This window comes from Mauremys mutica, chromosome 16, assembly GCF_020497125.1.
Source record: "Mauremys mutica isolate MM-2020 ecotype Southern chromosome 16, ASM2049712v1, whole genome shotgun sequence".
NCBI classification, from domain to species: Eukaryota; Metazoa; Chordata; order Testudines; family Geoemydidae; genus Mauremys; species Mauremys mutica.
The window spans coordinates 9,137,586-9,150,716 of NC_059087.1; the positions used below are offsets into that span (position 1 = coordinate 9,137,586).

The window sequence follows — 13,131 nt, forward strand, 5'->3', positions numbered from 1 at the left end:
TGGGAAGAGATCCGTTAGAGTGATTTGTATAGAGGTTAGCTCACAATTAGTTCACTACTTAGTCTCCTCTGAAAAGCTGGCTGATTGTGAAGCAAGTTAGGGAGGTACTTGAGATCCCTTGAAATGCAGCTGTCTCCAGAGTCTGCTTCAGAACCAGGAGAAAGGGGGGAGGAATCAGGACAAGGGATGTGGAATCAGCAGCAATGCCATATGCTCAGTCTCTGAGGCAGGGAGTGTCTAAAACATAGCTCACGGCCACCCTTGGGCTTATGGTATGGAAGGAGACCCCAGAGACTCCTGATTTGAGATATGCCAGAGCCCAAGGCTGTTATTCATTTAAAATCGCTCTGCGAACCCTTTAGGGTTTTCTGGTTTTATTGCTGGTGAACTCAGACAAGAAGTCCTTTCCATTTGGCTCTTGAGAAGGTCGGGAGCCCCAAGCAAACACTATGCAGGTGTGCAATGCTGTATTTTCCAACACGGGCATCTTTAGAAGTGAAAGCCAGGCCCAGCTCTGTGTCACAAAGTATGGGCGCCCCTCTTCTAGGGCGAAAAGGGAGGCAGCTGGCTGAACTGCATGGGATTTTTGCTTGGAAGAGATATTGGTATCGATGTCCTGGTCTGAAATCAGATATTGCCCAGCCTACTGCCAAGCAGACTCTACCAAGACAACAGAGCCAAGGAGAGAAAGGGCAGAAAGTCTGTCACAGTCTCATTCCACCTGTGCCTACTTGGTCTGAGGGATGGGAGGAGGAAAGAGATGTTAAATAAATAAAAACACATGGTTTTAATCATGAATGAGGTTGGGGCAGGAACCATCACCTATAAAAACATAGCAGGATTCAAAGCATCCCATCCATAATTTAAGACCCAGTTCTGCAGCCTTTTCTCATGAGTAATCCTTCCTCACCCACATAGCCCCACTGATTTCAAGGTGATTACCTTTATGCATGAGTAAGTGTTCTGGAACTGGTCTCATAATCACTAAGTACTATAAGTTCAAAACAAACAAACAAACAACCTCTCTCGCTCTCTAGGCAAACCAAGGGCAGCAAAGAAACTCAGGTAAAGTGGATACTTTCACCTTAACCTGCTTGACACGTGGTTGTTTTCAGTTTTGGCTTTCACAATGGAGCCAGTGCTGGAGGGAACCCATCAGCCTGACTTTTGAGTTATTTGGCCTGAGCCCACATGAATTACTTGGCTAGAGTCAACTGGGTTGTAACCTTCACACATTTTGCGCGCGTGCGCACACACACCCACCCACCCACCCACCCCAAACTCTTGCGCTAAGAACTGCAGATACAAACAGGTCTGGGGTACTGTATATATCTGGCCAAATCTGCTGCACAGAAGTTTGAGCCAGCCCAAGAGACAAAGGAATTTTGTTATTTGATCAAAACTAATCTCAGGTGTTTAATTACACAGGAATCCTTTTCACCAAATAGTCAGTATAAACAGAGGTAGGGAGCAAGCCTGCCAAGATGTATGGCAGTCAGGGTGAATTAATGCTGGCAGCCTGATTACACAGTGACATTTGTTCTGCAGACAAGGGACAAAGGCAGAAGCCGGATGATGACCTGAGCTGAACAAACCAGGGAGTCTGAGGTCTTCAGTTATTGGAATCCACGCCGCAAGACGGAGACGCTCCGAGATCAAAACTGACCAGCAGCCAAGGAAAAGGGAATAGCTTGTATGTAAAGAAAAGGCTGGCCTGCTGCCTGCTGGCTTGTAAGTGTTTCTGCTGCTGTCCCGGCTCCTTCTGGTACCCAGTCGCATCAGACACGGCGCTTGCCTGGTACCAGTACTTTGTGTTGCCTGCCACGCCCCAGCTCGCATGTTTGGATGGCAGAGTGTGGAAACAGGCGACCCTTAACCCTACAAAGGTGTCAGTGACGCCTGAGCAGACGGATCAGAGAGAGGGCAGGTTGAGTGTAGCATCCCACTCGTCCATTTCCTTGCTCCTGCTCTGAGATGCGACCATATCACCAGGCAGGGCATATCCCTATTTACCCACGGTCACATCACACCCCTTAACTGCAATGAAGGGGGGGAGCAATGCGCCACGTACAATATTCAGAAACCCTTTGGGGGGACGGGGGAGAAAAGGTTCCATTATCCAGAGTGTTCGTTTTCCTATTACGTTTTTCCCAGGGCACTTGGGCCCCACTAAGTTAAGAGCGTTATTACCACCACTAATGACAAAATACACCGGGAGCCTGAACCAGAGGTAAATCTCTCCGGAGTTGCTGTAAGGCACTCGTAATGCATTCCATGTGCTACAGGCACCGTTTGTGCCCAGTGACACTAGCCAAGGGAAAGATACTGTAAGTGGGCTGCCAATCACACCACCATTTTTCTGAATCACATCCTTGCAGATACAAAGTGCACTTGGCTGCAGAAGTCCCAAATTATCACAGCTTTTATCTGTAAACAGCAGAAAAAGGCTTGAACCACTAATCCTCCTGGAAGCTTATACGCCGCGTTCGGTATGATTGTGTTCCGTGGTGATGAGCGAACGCCGTAACAGATTGGTAGTACGGGGACCTCGGAGGTTCTCGAGTGAAACTCCCTGCATGCCACACAATGTGTATGCCCCAGCCTGGGATCCAATCCTTTTTTTAATGTCAAACGTACTTGAATAACTTCCTTTGGCAGCTGTTCTCTCCGTGCCTGGTGTCCTTAATGTCAAACCTGGAGATTTAATTTAGGTCCTTTTTGTCTTCAGCCCAAAGGTGCAAAAATCAGACAAGTACAATCCTCACTGTCGTTCTTCAGCAGCAGCCTTTCCAGCCATAAAAGACACCCAGGCATTACCCTACTTTGTCTTCTCCTAAAGCCCATGCTGTTTTGTTTCAGTGCTGGCCCATTCAAGGTATTCCATACAGAGTAAGCACCAGGCTTGGCAGGAACAACAAGCCGTGGGCTGAAATGTGATTCTCCATCATTTAATAATTCATCACAAGCTAATACTTCTGCACTAGCACAAGCGCGTGGGAAAGAAAGGGGATGAAAAAAGCCTTGAATGGGGGGTGGGGGGGCTGTTAGATGAAATGCTGATGAGGTGAATGTCTGCAACTGCTCCGAGAAAGACCAAAGCTAGCATGGCAGAGTCTGACAAAGCGTTCGTGTTACGGGTCAGGATTTTGCTACGCTGCTAGAGGCAAATTGATACTGCCCAATAAAAAAAAAAAAAATGAACCACCCAAATTTTCAAACTCGACGAGTGATTTTGGAGCTGCAGTTGAGATCTGAGTTTGCCCCAGGTGGACAGCTAAAAACAAAGCCCCCCAAATCATGAATCCCTTTTGAAAGTTTGAGCCTGTATTGAGTTCTTAACCATGCAGCAGCAATGATTTCGGATCAACCTCACTAGCTATGCTTAGCAAAATGAGCCCATCACAGTTAACACAATACAGACGCTCCCCGACCTACACAAGCGTTCAGTTCCAGAACGCCTTGAGTAACTTGAATTTTGCGCAAGTCGGGAACATACACGCGACCATTACGCACAATTTAAAACAAAAACAAACCTATTTCTAGCTTATGGAACTTTTTCCATAAGTGCGGATTTGCATAAATTGGGTTTGCGTAACCCGGGGGGCGTCTGTACACAACAGTGTGGTTGGGGTTGCATCTAGAGGGGTTAGAAACCCAAATCATGCAACAGTTTTGCCCCCATTTCAGGTGGAACTGCAAACTCTGAACTTGGTCCAGGATCTCCGACACATTGGCAAGTATTTCAAGAGAACATTGGCCCCGTTTGGAGCAAGCCCTGATCTCACACCAGAGCTATAAAAAGCAAAGGACTGAAAATCCACGTAAACTGAGCCTGAAGAAAAGGTTTGTGTGAAACGCTGAACAGAAAATACAGCCTGGCCCAGCTTGAGCTTCTTGAGCTCTTTAGGACTCGGAGGTGGCTGATATTTTGCTCCACACGACGGAACCCTTTACACAAACCATGACATAAACTTGGTCCTTCAGGGGAAAAGTCCTGGTGGGCTGTTTTTCATGGTGGACATGGGAGTCTACTGCAGTAAAGGTAAAGGTTCCCCCGGACAATACTGTCTCCCAGCAGACAGGAGGTAGTTGATCCTCCTGGTGTGGATGTCTTGTAGTTCCTCCAGACACTTAGTAGAAGGAAGGTTAAATCCTTTGGTGCTAGGAGTCAGAGACTATTGCAAAGGTGCTACAAGAGGTGCAAACTCCTGTGCGCCAATGCTTTGAAATCCGGCACACAGCTACAACAGAAAGAACCAACGCAGATGAGACTGCATGCGATTACGGCAGAATTAGGTTTCTAATGTGTTTGTTGCCTTGTTTCAGCAATGACTGAAGCAAGGATTGAGAAGATTGTTTTGAAGCCCATTGTATATGGAGTCACTCTAATTTCTGGGCTTTCTTTCCCGCAAGCCTTGATTCAGGACCTTCTAAATAGCCCTCAAATAATCTTCAGGGCTGACATGATGTGTGAAGAAGCCAGTCAACATTGTGTTGTAAAGTTGAGCTGTCAATGTTGTGCAGAGTCAGGGGGAAAAGCCTCTGCAGATTACACAGGATCTCATTAAAATGTGGCTATTTTAATTGTTATTGCTCCTTTACTTCTCCTTTCCCATTGATAGAGCGGCAGGTATTTTTCTTTAACAAATCAGATATTTGCCATCTGAAGGACATTCCCCAGCAGCTTGTAAACATTTCTCAGGTAGGTCAAAAGTCTTAGGCATAAACTGCTTGACAGCGCCTTAAATCGTGCAGCAGATGTAGCATACAAAATTAACTGTCCTCGCTCTAAAGTCTGCATACACAGATGAACCAAACCCAAGCAGAAGGGGATCCGAACATAGCAAAGCAGTTAAATAAGACTTAAAAGCTTTCGAAATTGCAAACACTGGCATGAACTGGGGCATGAAATTAATGTTCACTGTACAAAGGAAAAGACCCAGCACCAAGCTCCAGGAAAATAAAAGACCCTGGTAACATTTTAAGAAGGGTAGAACTATCAAGTCTGGTTTCTTAACATCAGTGAATCACCCCAGTCAAGAAGCAAACCGAACAGTAAGAATTAAGCTAGTGTTGCCATCCAAAGAACATTACTATAGAGAAGCACAAATGGGGTGGGAGGGAATACTGCTTTTTGTTTTACCCCTCAGCAAACCCATTGGCTTCCATGGAGTAGGAGGAGCGTAACTGACAACAGAATTTGTCCAATAGCAAGCAAAAAAAAAAAATCACTATAAATTAAAAATCATCTGCATATTTAGAGGAAAAAGTTCTAGCCTGTCTTTGCAAGGCCGGGCATGAAACTTGTTACACATGGTGTCATTCTGTGTTTAGCACAGTAGAACTAGTTTACAGTGAAATCCTGTTGACAGTTAAGGAAAATGGCCATCCCAGATTATTTCCCTGCATAGGCCAGCTGCAGGTCTGGTTATAGCGAACCTCTGCTTAAAGTGAAGTTATTCACAGGACCAGATAACCCCATTGTACTTTAGCCTGAGGGAATCTGCTGTACCTTTGTAATGCTACCTTCCGACTCTATCCTGACCTTCATCCTGAAGACGTCTCCTCGAGGACTCTTCTGTGACTATCACTTCACCTCCCACTGTAATTCACGACACCCCAATTTTAAGGAGTGGGGAGGGAAGAAGAAGAACGTCTCCAACCAAAACCGCCCGAGAGCTGTAGCCAGGATACCAGCATCCAAAATGAATCTGGTCAAGACGCTGCGGCTTCACACGCTCTCTTCTTGCAAAAAGTGTCATGGGATCATTAGTACCAGGAGTGGTTTGGGGCCTTGGTTTTACATCCCTTAACTCCAGGCTGGGGCACAGACACAGAGGGAAGAATGTGACCTGCCAATTTCCCTGCACATTCAACAACAGGTAACAAAGCAAATATGTAAACCAAGATGCTCTAGAAAACAAGACCTTCCAGATGGGCCCACTGTTAAAAAGAGGGCATTTGGGACAGAGATGGCTTCAGGTCCTTATGCTGACCTAGAGCCAGGAATGCATTCCCTGGCTTTGATAACCAGCTGAAATGGCTAATTGGGAGGTTTCTGGGACAGGCCAGAAAGGAAGGGTTTTACAGTTTTAATTTAAATGTTAAGGTTTATTTTCCCGATTTTTGCAGAACAAATCACTCTGAGTATAAACCCCAAACCTACCTGCCTGCCTTAAGGTCTCCTTTTGTTTATTGCAACACAGTAAGTTATGGGGGCAGGATGATCAAACCCATAATAAAAAATGCTCATTAAAGGACACCATCAATGTCAAAAAACCAGTAACAGCAAAACCTGTACACTGCTACCTGGAAATCTATTACCCACTCTGGCTGGATGTAATCGCTAAGATGACTAGGAACGAAAGATCAGAGAACACCGTTTTCTCTCCTTTCAGAGTTTAATTCTGTGTGTTTGACAGCACTTCGTATTTAACCATCAGTTTCACTGTTCCCCTGTACAGGCAGCTGGTTAGTTCCCCCTGTTTGTATGAGTCTGTCACAAAGCAAGAGGGGAGGGAAAAATCACGTAAATACTACGGAAATGGGATTGTAAAACCATAGAAATAGGCAGGGAGACTCAGAGGCAGGTGTAATATCTGGAACTACTTTTAACCCATTCTTTTCACAATTGACTAGCTATCAGTTTGACAGTGTCACTTTAGATACACGGGTTGCGACAGCTTTCCGTAGGCTCGAGACAATCATGTTTAAGTGGTGGCAAAGCAAAGCAAAACCCAATAAGGACACTGAATCTGATGCAACAGATCTACCAGAAAGCAAGTGACATTCTGGACCTGTGATGAGCTCTGAACAGGCAGGCCCCTGCGATCTGCCTGCAAGGAGCTCATTGCTGGATGGTAGCTTAATACTCCATTCCCAAAACAAGCACCAGCAATCCCATTGCAGAATGGATCTCCGCTACGCTATATAGCCCTAGGTGAACTTTCAGAGAATACAGACCCCCAGGTAGCAGCATCCTTCCTGGCTTGGATCCTTCCCTAGCACCTTATTCTCCTTCCGCTGCTTTGTACTTCCCAACACCTGAACGTCAGATGAAAATTATGAACAGGAATTACAGACACGTAAATAATTCCCAATGTGTAATTCATCTGAGAAATACAGCCTCTTTTCCTGCCCCGGAACATCCATGGGCACACAGCAATTTCCTTACATTTTACTTCTTTAATTTAATAATGCCTCAACTGAGCGCAGCGTGCTGGGAGCATACAATTCAAAACTCCAGCAGCCCATCCACCGTCATTGGTCAGGTATAGCCCACGGCATGCTTCGTCTTCCCCAACTGGATCTTTGTAAAAAAAACCTTCCACTCTCAGTATCAGCACCTGTGGCTTTAACATTTGTGTTCATTCATGGCAAAGAGTCTCCTTTGCAAATCCCCCTGCTCATTAAACCCAATGGCCAGAACATTTGCTTAACGTGAACCAATTGGAGAACAAGTCACAGCAGTGTCACCTAAAAATCCAAGTGAGTACTTGCAGAAGGGCTCTGGCAACGCTTGCCAAGCTTGAGTGATGATCAACAGAGGTAAATGCATTATCAAAGCCACATGTTTTCTGATCCCACTTAATCAGTAGGGATGCTCTTGGTAAATCTGAACGGGCTGTAATTGACAACGTATGCATGGATCCATCCTTCTGGAAATGAACTCTTCGGGTGCAAAAGTCAGAAGTGAGGCTATTTGGGCAGGAGGTGAGGGCAAGCAAATGTGAACTTGAAAAATTAACTATGTTCATGCAAAATCGGAGATTGAAAGATAATCCATGTTTCTGGACGCTGCTGAAGGCAGCCGAGACTTCTCAGTCACTGGAGAAGAGGCTAAACTAAGTAAAGAAATCCAGAGTAACACTTAAAATCAAGGAGAGGATGGATAGATTTTTGGTTAAGAAACATGAGTTCTGGTCCTGAGTTGCCACCGACATCTAATCTGGCCTCAGGCACTTAATTTCTGTGCCTCAGTTTCCCCACCTGCGAAACAGGGATAATATTTCCCTACCCCATGGGGGTGCTTCACTTGTTAATGCCTGTGAGGCATTCTGCTTCTCTCTGTCAAGGGCACTTGTATGGCCCCCATTCCCAGAGTCTGGGAGCCTCACAGCACCCCTGTGAGCAGGGCAGTGCTATCATCCCCATTTCACAGATGGAGAGCTGAGGCCCAGAAAGGCGAAAACTCAATGGAACCTTGGCTCCTAAATCACTTAGGTGCCTGGCATCTATTAACATTCCACTGAAAGCCACAGAAGATTAGGAAATGGCTAGTATGCTCGGTACTAGAACAAGTGTCTCCCATGTAGGCACAACTGGGTGATTTGAGAGTAATCATCTGCATAGAATCAACCCAGAAAAGAATTGTTAAACCACACGTGAACCTTTTTCATTTCCATTTATAATAAATCTAGAAGTTTATCTGTTATATTCAATCTATCTGCAGTAACTCACTGTAGTCACTAAATATCAATTGTTTATCAAATCATTTAGTGAGGTTTAAAAGATAAGATTGACTACAGGACTAGTAAAACTTGGTAAATATCTTTGTAATAATCTGTTATTAAACATTCAATTACAGCCTCATTGAAAGAAGAGGCACTTTAAAGTCTTGTCCAACTTTTCACTTCAATCTATCCTTCCCAAAACACATTAAAAAAAGCTGACAGTTAATTTCATACCTCAGCACTTGTCAAACAAAACTGCGCTTACATTTCATTCTGAAATATACCTGGACTCGAGGCTGTCAATCAGACAACGGAGCTCAAAGAAGAATCCACACAGTCAGACTCAACAGCCCGGGAAGGTTAGAAAGGTGACTAAGGAGTGCAGGCTCTTGAAAAGCTACAAATAATACTGCCATGGTGCTCAGTACAGATACATCTTCCTCTTCCCTTCCCGCATTCTGCCAAGTTTCAGCCACACTTGCTCCTCTGAGGGTGTAACCCTGTCATCAATTCAAGAGGATCTGAGTTGATCTCTTACTTTTGTAAATTTGATCTGAAGCTCTTCCCAGTCCTCTCCTGGGTCGGATTACAAACCTGAGGGAAGCAGTGGCTTTTCTTAGGGACTAGCATTACACATTCTCTCTCCCCCTTTGCAATGGCTAAGCAGCTGAGCCTGGTTTCCCAATATTGCTTGCAGATGAGCCGTTGCCTCCTAGCGCACCTCGCGCAACACCCCAGCAGCTTTCCTCAGCTGGCCAAAGAGGTTCCGAGCAGCCACTGACACCACCTGGGCCCTCCAACTTCTCCCCCCTTCATCCTTTTTAAAAATACATTCTGCCGTATATAAAATGCACCAAGCCATCTAACCAACTCATTTCAAACTCTCCCCTCCCCACTGCTCACCACACAAATCAAACGGTACCTTTACCATCCCACGAACTCTGCTGTTCCTGACTGATGGACTTTTTAAAGACGTTTCGATGCTCTGGGCACCGATGGCAGCCACACACTATCGCTAAAAGGGTACACGCTCTTTCTTTTCAGCCTTAATGGGAAATGGGATCTGGGGGCAGGCTAGCATCTCCTCTGCTCCAGCCTAATGCATAACCTGACATTTCAAATAGACTTTATTGCCACATACTTACATTTTAATGTTTTCATGGTACTGCCTGGTGTCTGAAGGCTGGTTGTATAATGGCTGAAATAAATAAGAAAAATGAAGGCATAAATGGTACAGTCTGACATTTAGAAACTTCAACCTGTCAGAAATGCTACTGTATCAGCGTGGACTTTCAGCTCCTAGAGGGATACGCCAGCATAGTCCATTCTGCTCCAATGCTCTGGGCTCAGCGCCATCTCTCACTGCCCCCCTGCCCCATTCTGTCCCTCTCCTTTAATACTGTAGGGGCTGCTTCTTCATCCACACACAGCAACGCGGCTTGAGTCACTGTGCATCCAAGATCAGCCCGTGGGAGGCAGGCAGCACTCAACGGAGCTGGCTAAGAACAAGCAATTTGCTCTGTAATCCATATAAACACCATGCAACACAGCACAGGAACGGAGGGGGGCTGAGGGGGGGAGAAGCTGAGTGTTATTCACTTACCGAAAATGCAGTGTACCTTGGAGCATATGACATGGGGGAGGATAGGAGACGGGGGCGGGAGGAAAACAGTCTGTGTGCTGCAAATTGTTATGTCTACTCAAGTAAAGCCTCCGAGGGAGCGAGCCACAGGCAGGGTCAGAGGCTAGTGCCACTCAAGAGAAAGACAGAGCCCGCGTGGCTCCAATTGCATTAGGATTTGGTCTGTCTCAGGGCTACCACCACTGGATTGGAGCACGTCCATCTTTAATGTACTTACCCTCACAACACCCGTGGGAGGCAGGCCAGTGCTGTTCTCCCCGTGTCACCAATGGGGAACTGATGCACACAGACACTAAGTGACTCAATCCAGGGTCACACAGGAAATCGGCGCCAGAAAAGGGAACCGAACCCAGGTGTCAAGTCCCAAGCTAGAGCCCTACCCACTGGGCCACCCGTCCTTGCACTGCCTAGTGAGAAGAACACGCAGTGATGAGTCAGGAGATCTTGGTCTTGGCTCTCACACACTCACTCTGCGACCTTGGGCACGTCGCTTAACCACCGTGCCTCGGTTTCCCTATTGGCGGGATGAGGCCATGCCACCCTGCGGAGGGTGACCTGACCCCTTCACCCATTAGCACGTATAAAGTGCTTGGAGATTCTGGGAGGGATGGAGCTCTTGAAGGGTGACACGTAGTCAGTCACTAAATCCTGTGCCTTCGGGATTAAGGGTCACGTTAAGCACTGCCACCTCTCATCCAGGGACAGGGGATTCACTGAAGTGGCACCATGGCTATTCATGGCCATGCCAGAGACATAACCTAGGTTAACTGTGCACTAGTGAGTAAAGCATGAGCACACGTGGGCCTTTCCCAGATCAGGGACATGGGTAAACCTTTCTGAGGTGATGAAAGCCATGGCTTAGGGGCATGCAGTACATTTATCACAAAGGTTTGGTCATAACACACCCCAGCAGTCGCTTGCTGGCTTTGACCAGAGCTGGGCCCAAGCTGTCCAGTCCAGATCTGGATTCCAACTTCCCCAAAGTTTTGGAGAGATCAGAGTTGGGATTTTTGGCTGAGGCGCATCTCCGCCTTAAAGCAATCGATCCAGCTGGCCTCTCCCCAGCATTTCCTTCCATCGGATCAGCTCAGGCCAAACTCCTGATGGGACCAACAACGTATCGAAAATCCTTCAACTTTTGCCCAGATCACCAGCATCATCTCAGCTGCATAGTCCCAGCCCAGCGTAATGCTCTGCTTTTAGGACTTGGCTGAAATGCCAAAAATACGGAATGCCACTACAAACTCCTCCCCGTTTCAGGGCTAGGTCTGACTTTCCCAAAAGCTCTGGGTGCTCAGCACCAATCAGAATAGGCCTTGAATGTCTATTTTTTAAAGACGAGAGCAGCTGATAATGAGACAGGACAAGACATCCAGCCTCCTGAACCCGGCAGCCCCGATTAGCCTTGAGTGGTGGGAACAGCTCCCAGCACTCTCACGCCACTCTGACCCCGCTCCTTAGCCCTCACCCTGCCTCTGGCTGCTCGGGGCATCTCACCTAGCCCACAGCCGCTGGAAAGGATCATCATCGAGACATGGAGCTTTTCCTGGTTGGGAATAGGCGGCTATGGGAAGGGCAGCCCTTGTATCCATTTGGAATCAAAGACGAAAGGCCCTGGGGACAAGTCTGAGATAAGAAGCCAGGAGAGGAAGCAAAACGCGCCCTGGGAAACCACAAGAGAGCAGTGGGTGGTGGTGGCATCTGCAGATGACACAGTCAGCTGGTGTAAATGGGTGCGGCACCATAACAGAGTTACCACCCTCCCCAGATCAAGGGTTTTTTCTTTTTTTAAAGCTTCCTTTGCTGCTTCCCTTGTAGGGCTGTGCCAAGCCCTGTGCCGCAGGGCAGGCCTCTCTGCTCTGGACTGGTCTTGATAAAAGAGCGGCTCTTCCGTGCCTTGACACCACAGCACATGATGCACTACGCAGAATACTTCTTTCTGCATGGGGGGGATCTCAGCCAGGGGGCTCAGTTACACCGGCCAAGTGGGAAGAATAAGGAACGCTGGCACAAGATTTTTTCCCCCCCCATTAAAAATCAGTTTTACACCATTTATAAGCCAGCTCGTACCCAAGTAGGCAGCCAAGAGAACGTGAAGGGGAAACAGGGAAAGCCAAAAGAACCACTGGTGCAACAGAGATTGCTGGAGAATGGCACCAGGACGCAGCCCGAGTACCAAAAGAGACGACCATGAATTCGGGATCAAAACCAAATCAACATGTCTAGCCACTGGCCTAATTCTAAAGATAAGGGTCTGTGAGCACACCCCCGGCTCTGTTAGTAAAGCCAACCATCGCCCAGCCACAAACAGCAACTGACGAACACAATCTCTGTCGAACCACAGAAACGCCACCCTACTCTGCAGGCAATTTATCCATAAACTTTCCCTAAACCCCTGCGAGCGACATAACATCTGTGGCAACGCGTGGTCAAACAGCCAGGAGCGCGCATGATGGTCCAAGTCTATATTCTGAACATGGTTAAATACAAGCCAGCCATATTCACTCTCCATGGTAATGCAGCTGAGGTTGATCTGAGGGTTGAGTGTAATTTTGTTTCACGTTAAACTACTGAAAAGAGCCATGACAAAGAGATAAAGGACTGCTTTGGCCTGTGTTTATCAGATTCCCCATCCCAGGGCCTTTGAAAGGCTTGGGCTAATGTCTGCTCCACTGGCTCAGCGTGTCTCTCTCAACAGTTTTTCAGCATCTAAGACCCTGCCACACCCACCCAATGGCCTTTTTCAGTCTACAGTAGGATACTACTCCCGTCTGTCCTAGAAGCTTGTTTTTCAAAGATGCAGTTCCTGTACTAAACGTTTACGCCAAATAAAAAAACCAAAACATTAAGACAACCATAAACCACCCCCCCCCATAGCTAAACAGCAGAATAAAAGAGGCAGTTCAGAGGCAAGAGCGCACCCTTTAAAAACTGGAAGTCAAATCCTAGTGACGAAAATAGAAAGGAGCAAGTTAAGTGTGAACGTCTAATAAGGCAGGCCAAGAGAGAATCGAAGAACAACTAGCAAAAACCACA

General features: G+C 46.8%; 1 protein-coding gene across 19 annotated transcripts in view; it reads right to left on the bottom strand.

Annotated features, from left to right (window-relative positions):
- NCOR2 (nuclear receptor corepressor 2) overlaps nucleotides 1-13,131 on the bottom strand; it is a 404,125-nt gene that overhangs the window by 163,847 nt on the left and 227,147 nt on the right. For all 19 annotated transcript variants that reach the window (XM_044990015.1, XM_044990019.1, XM_044990017.1 and 16 more), the window contains one exon: nucleotides 9,599-9,651. In XM_044990015.1, the coding sequence (XP_044845950.1) occupies nucleotides 9,599-9,651 (53 nt within the window). The remainder of the gene's footprint in view (nucleotides 1-9,598; nucleotides 9,652-13,131) is intronic.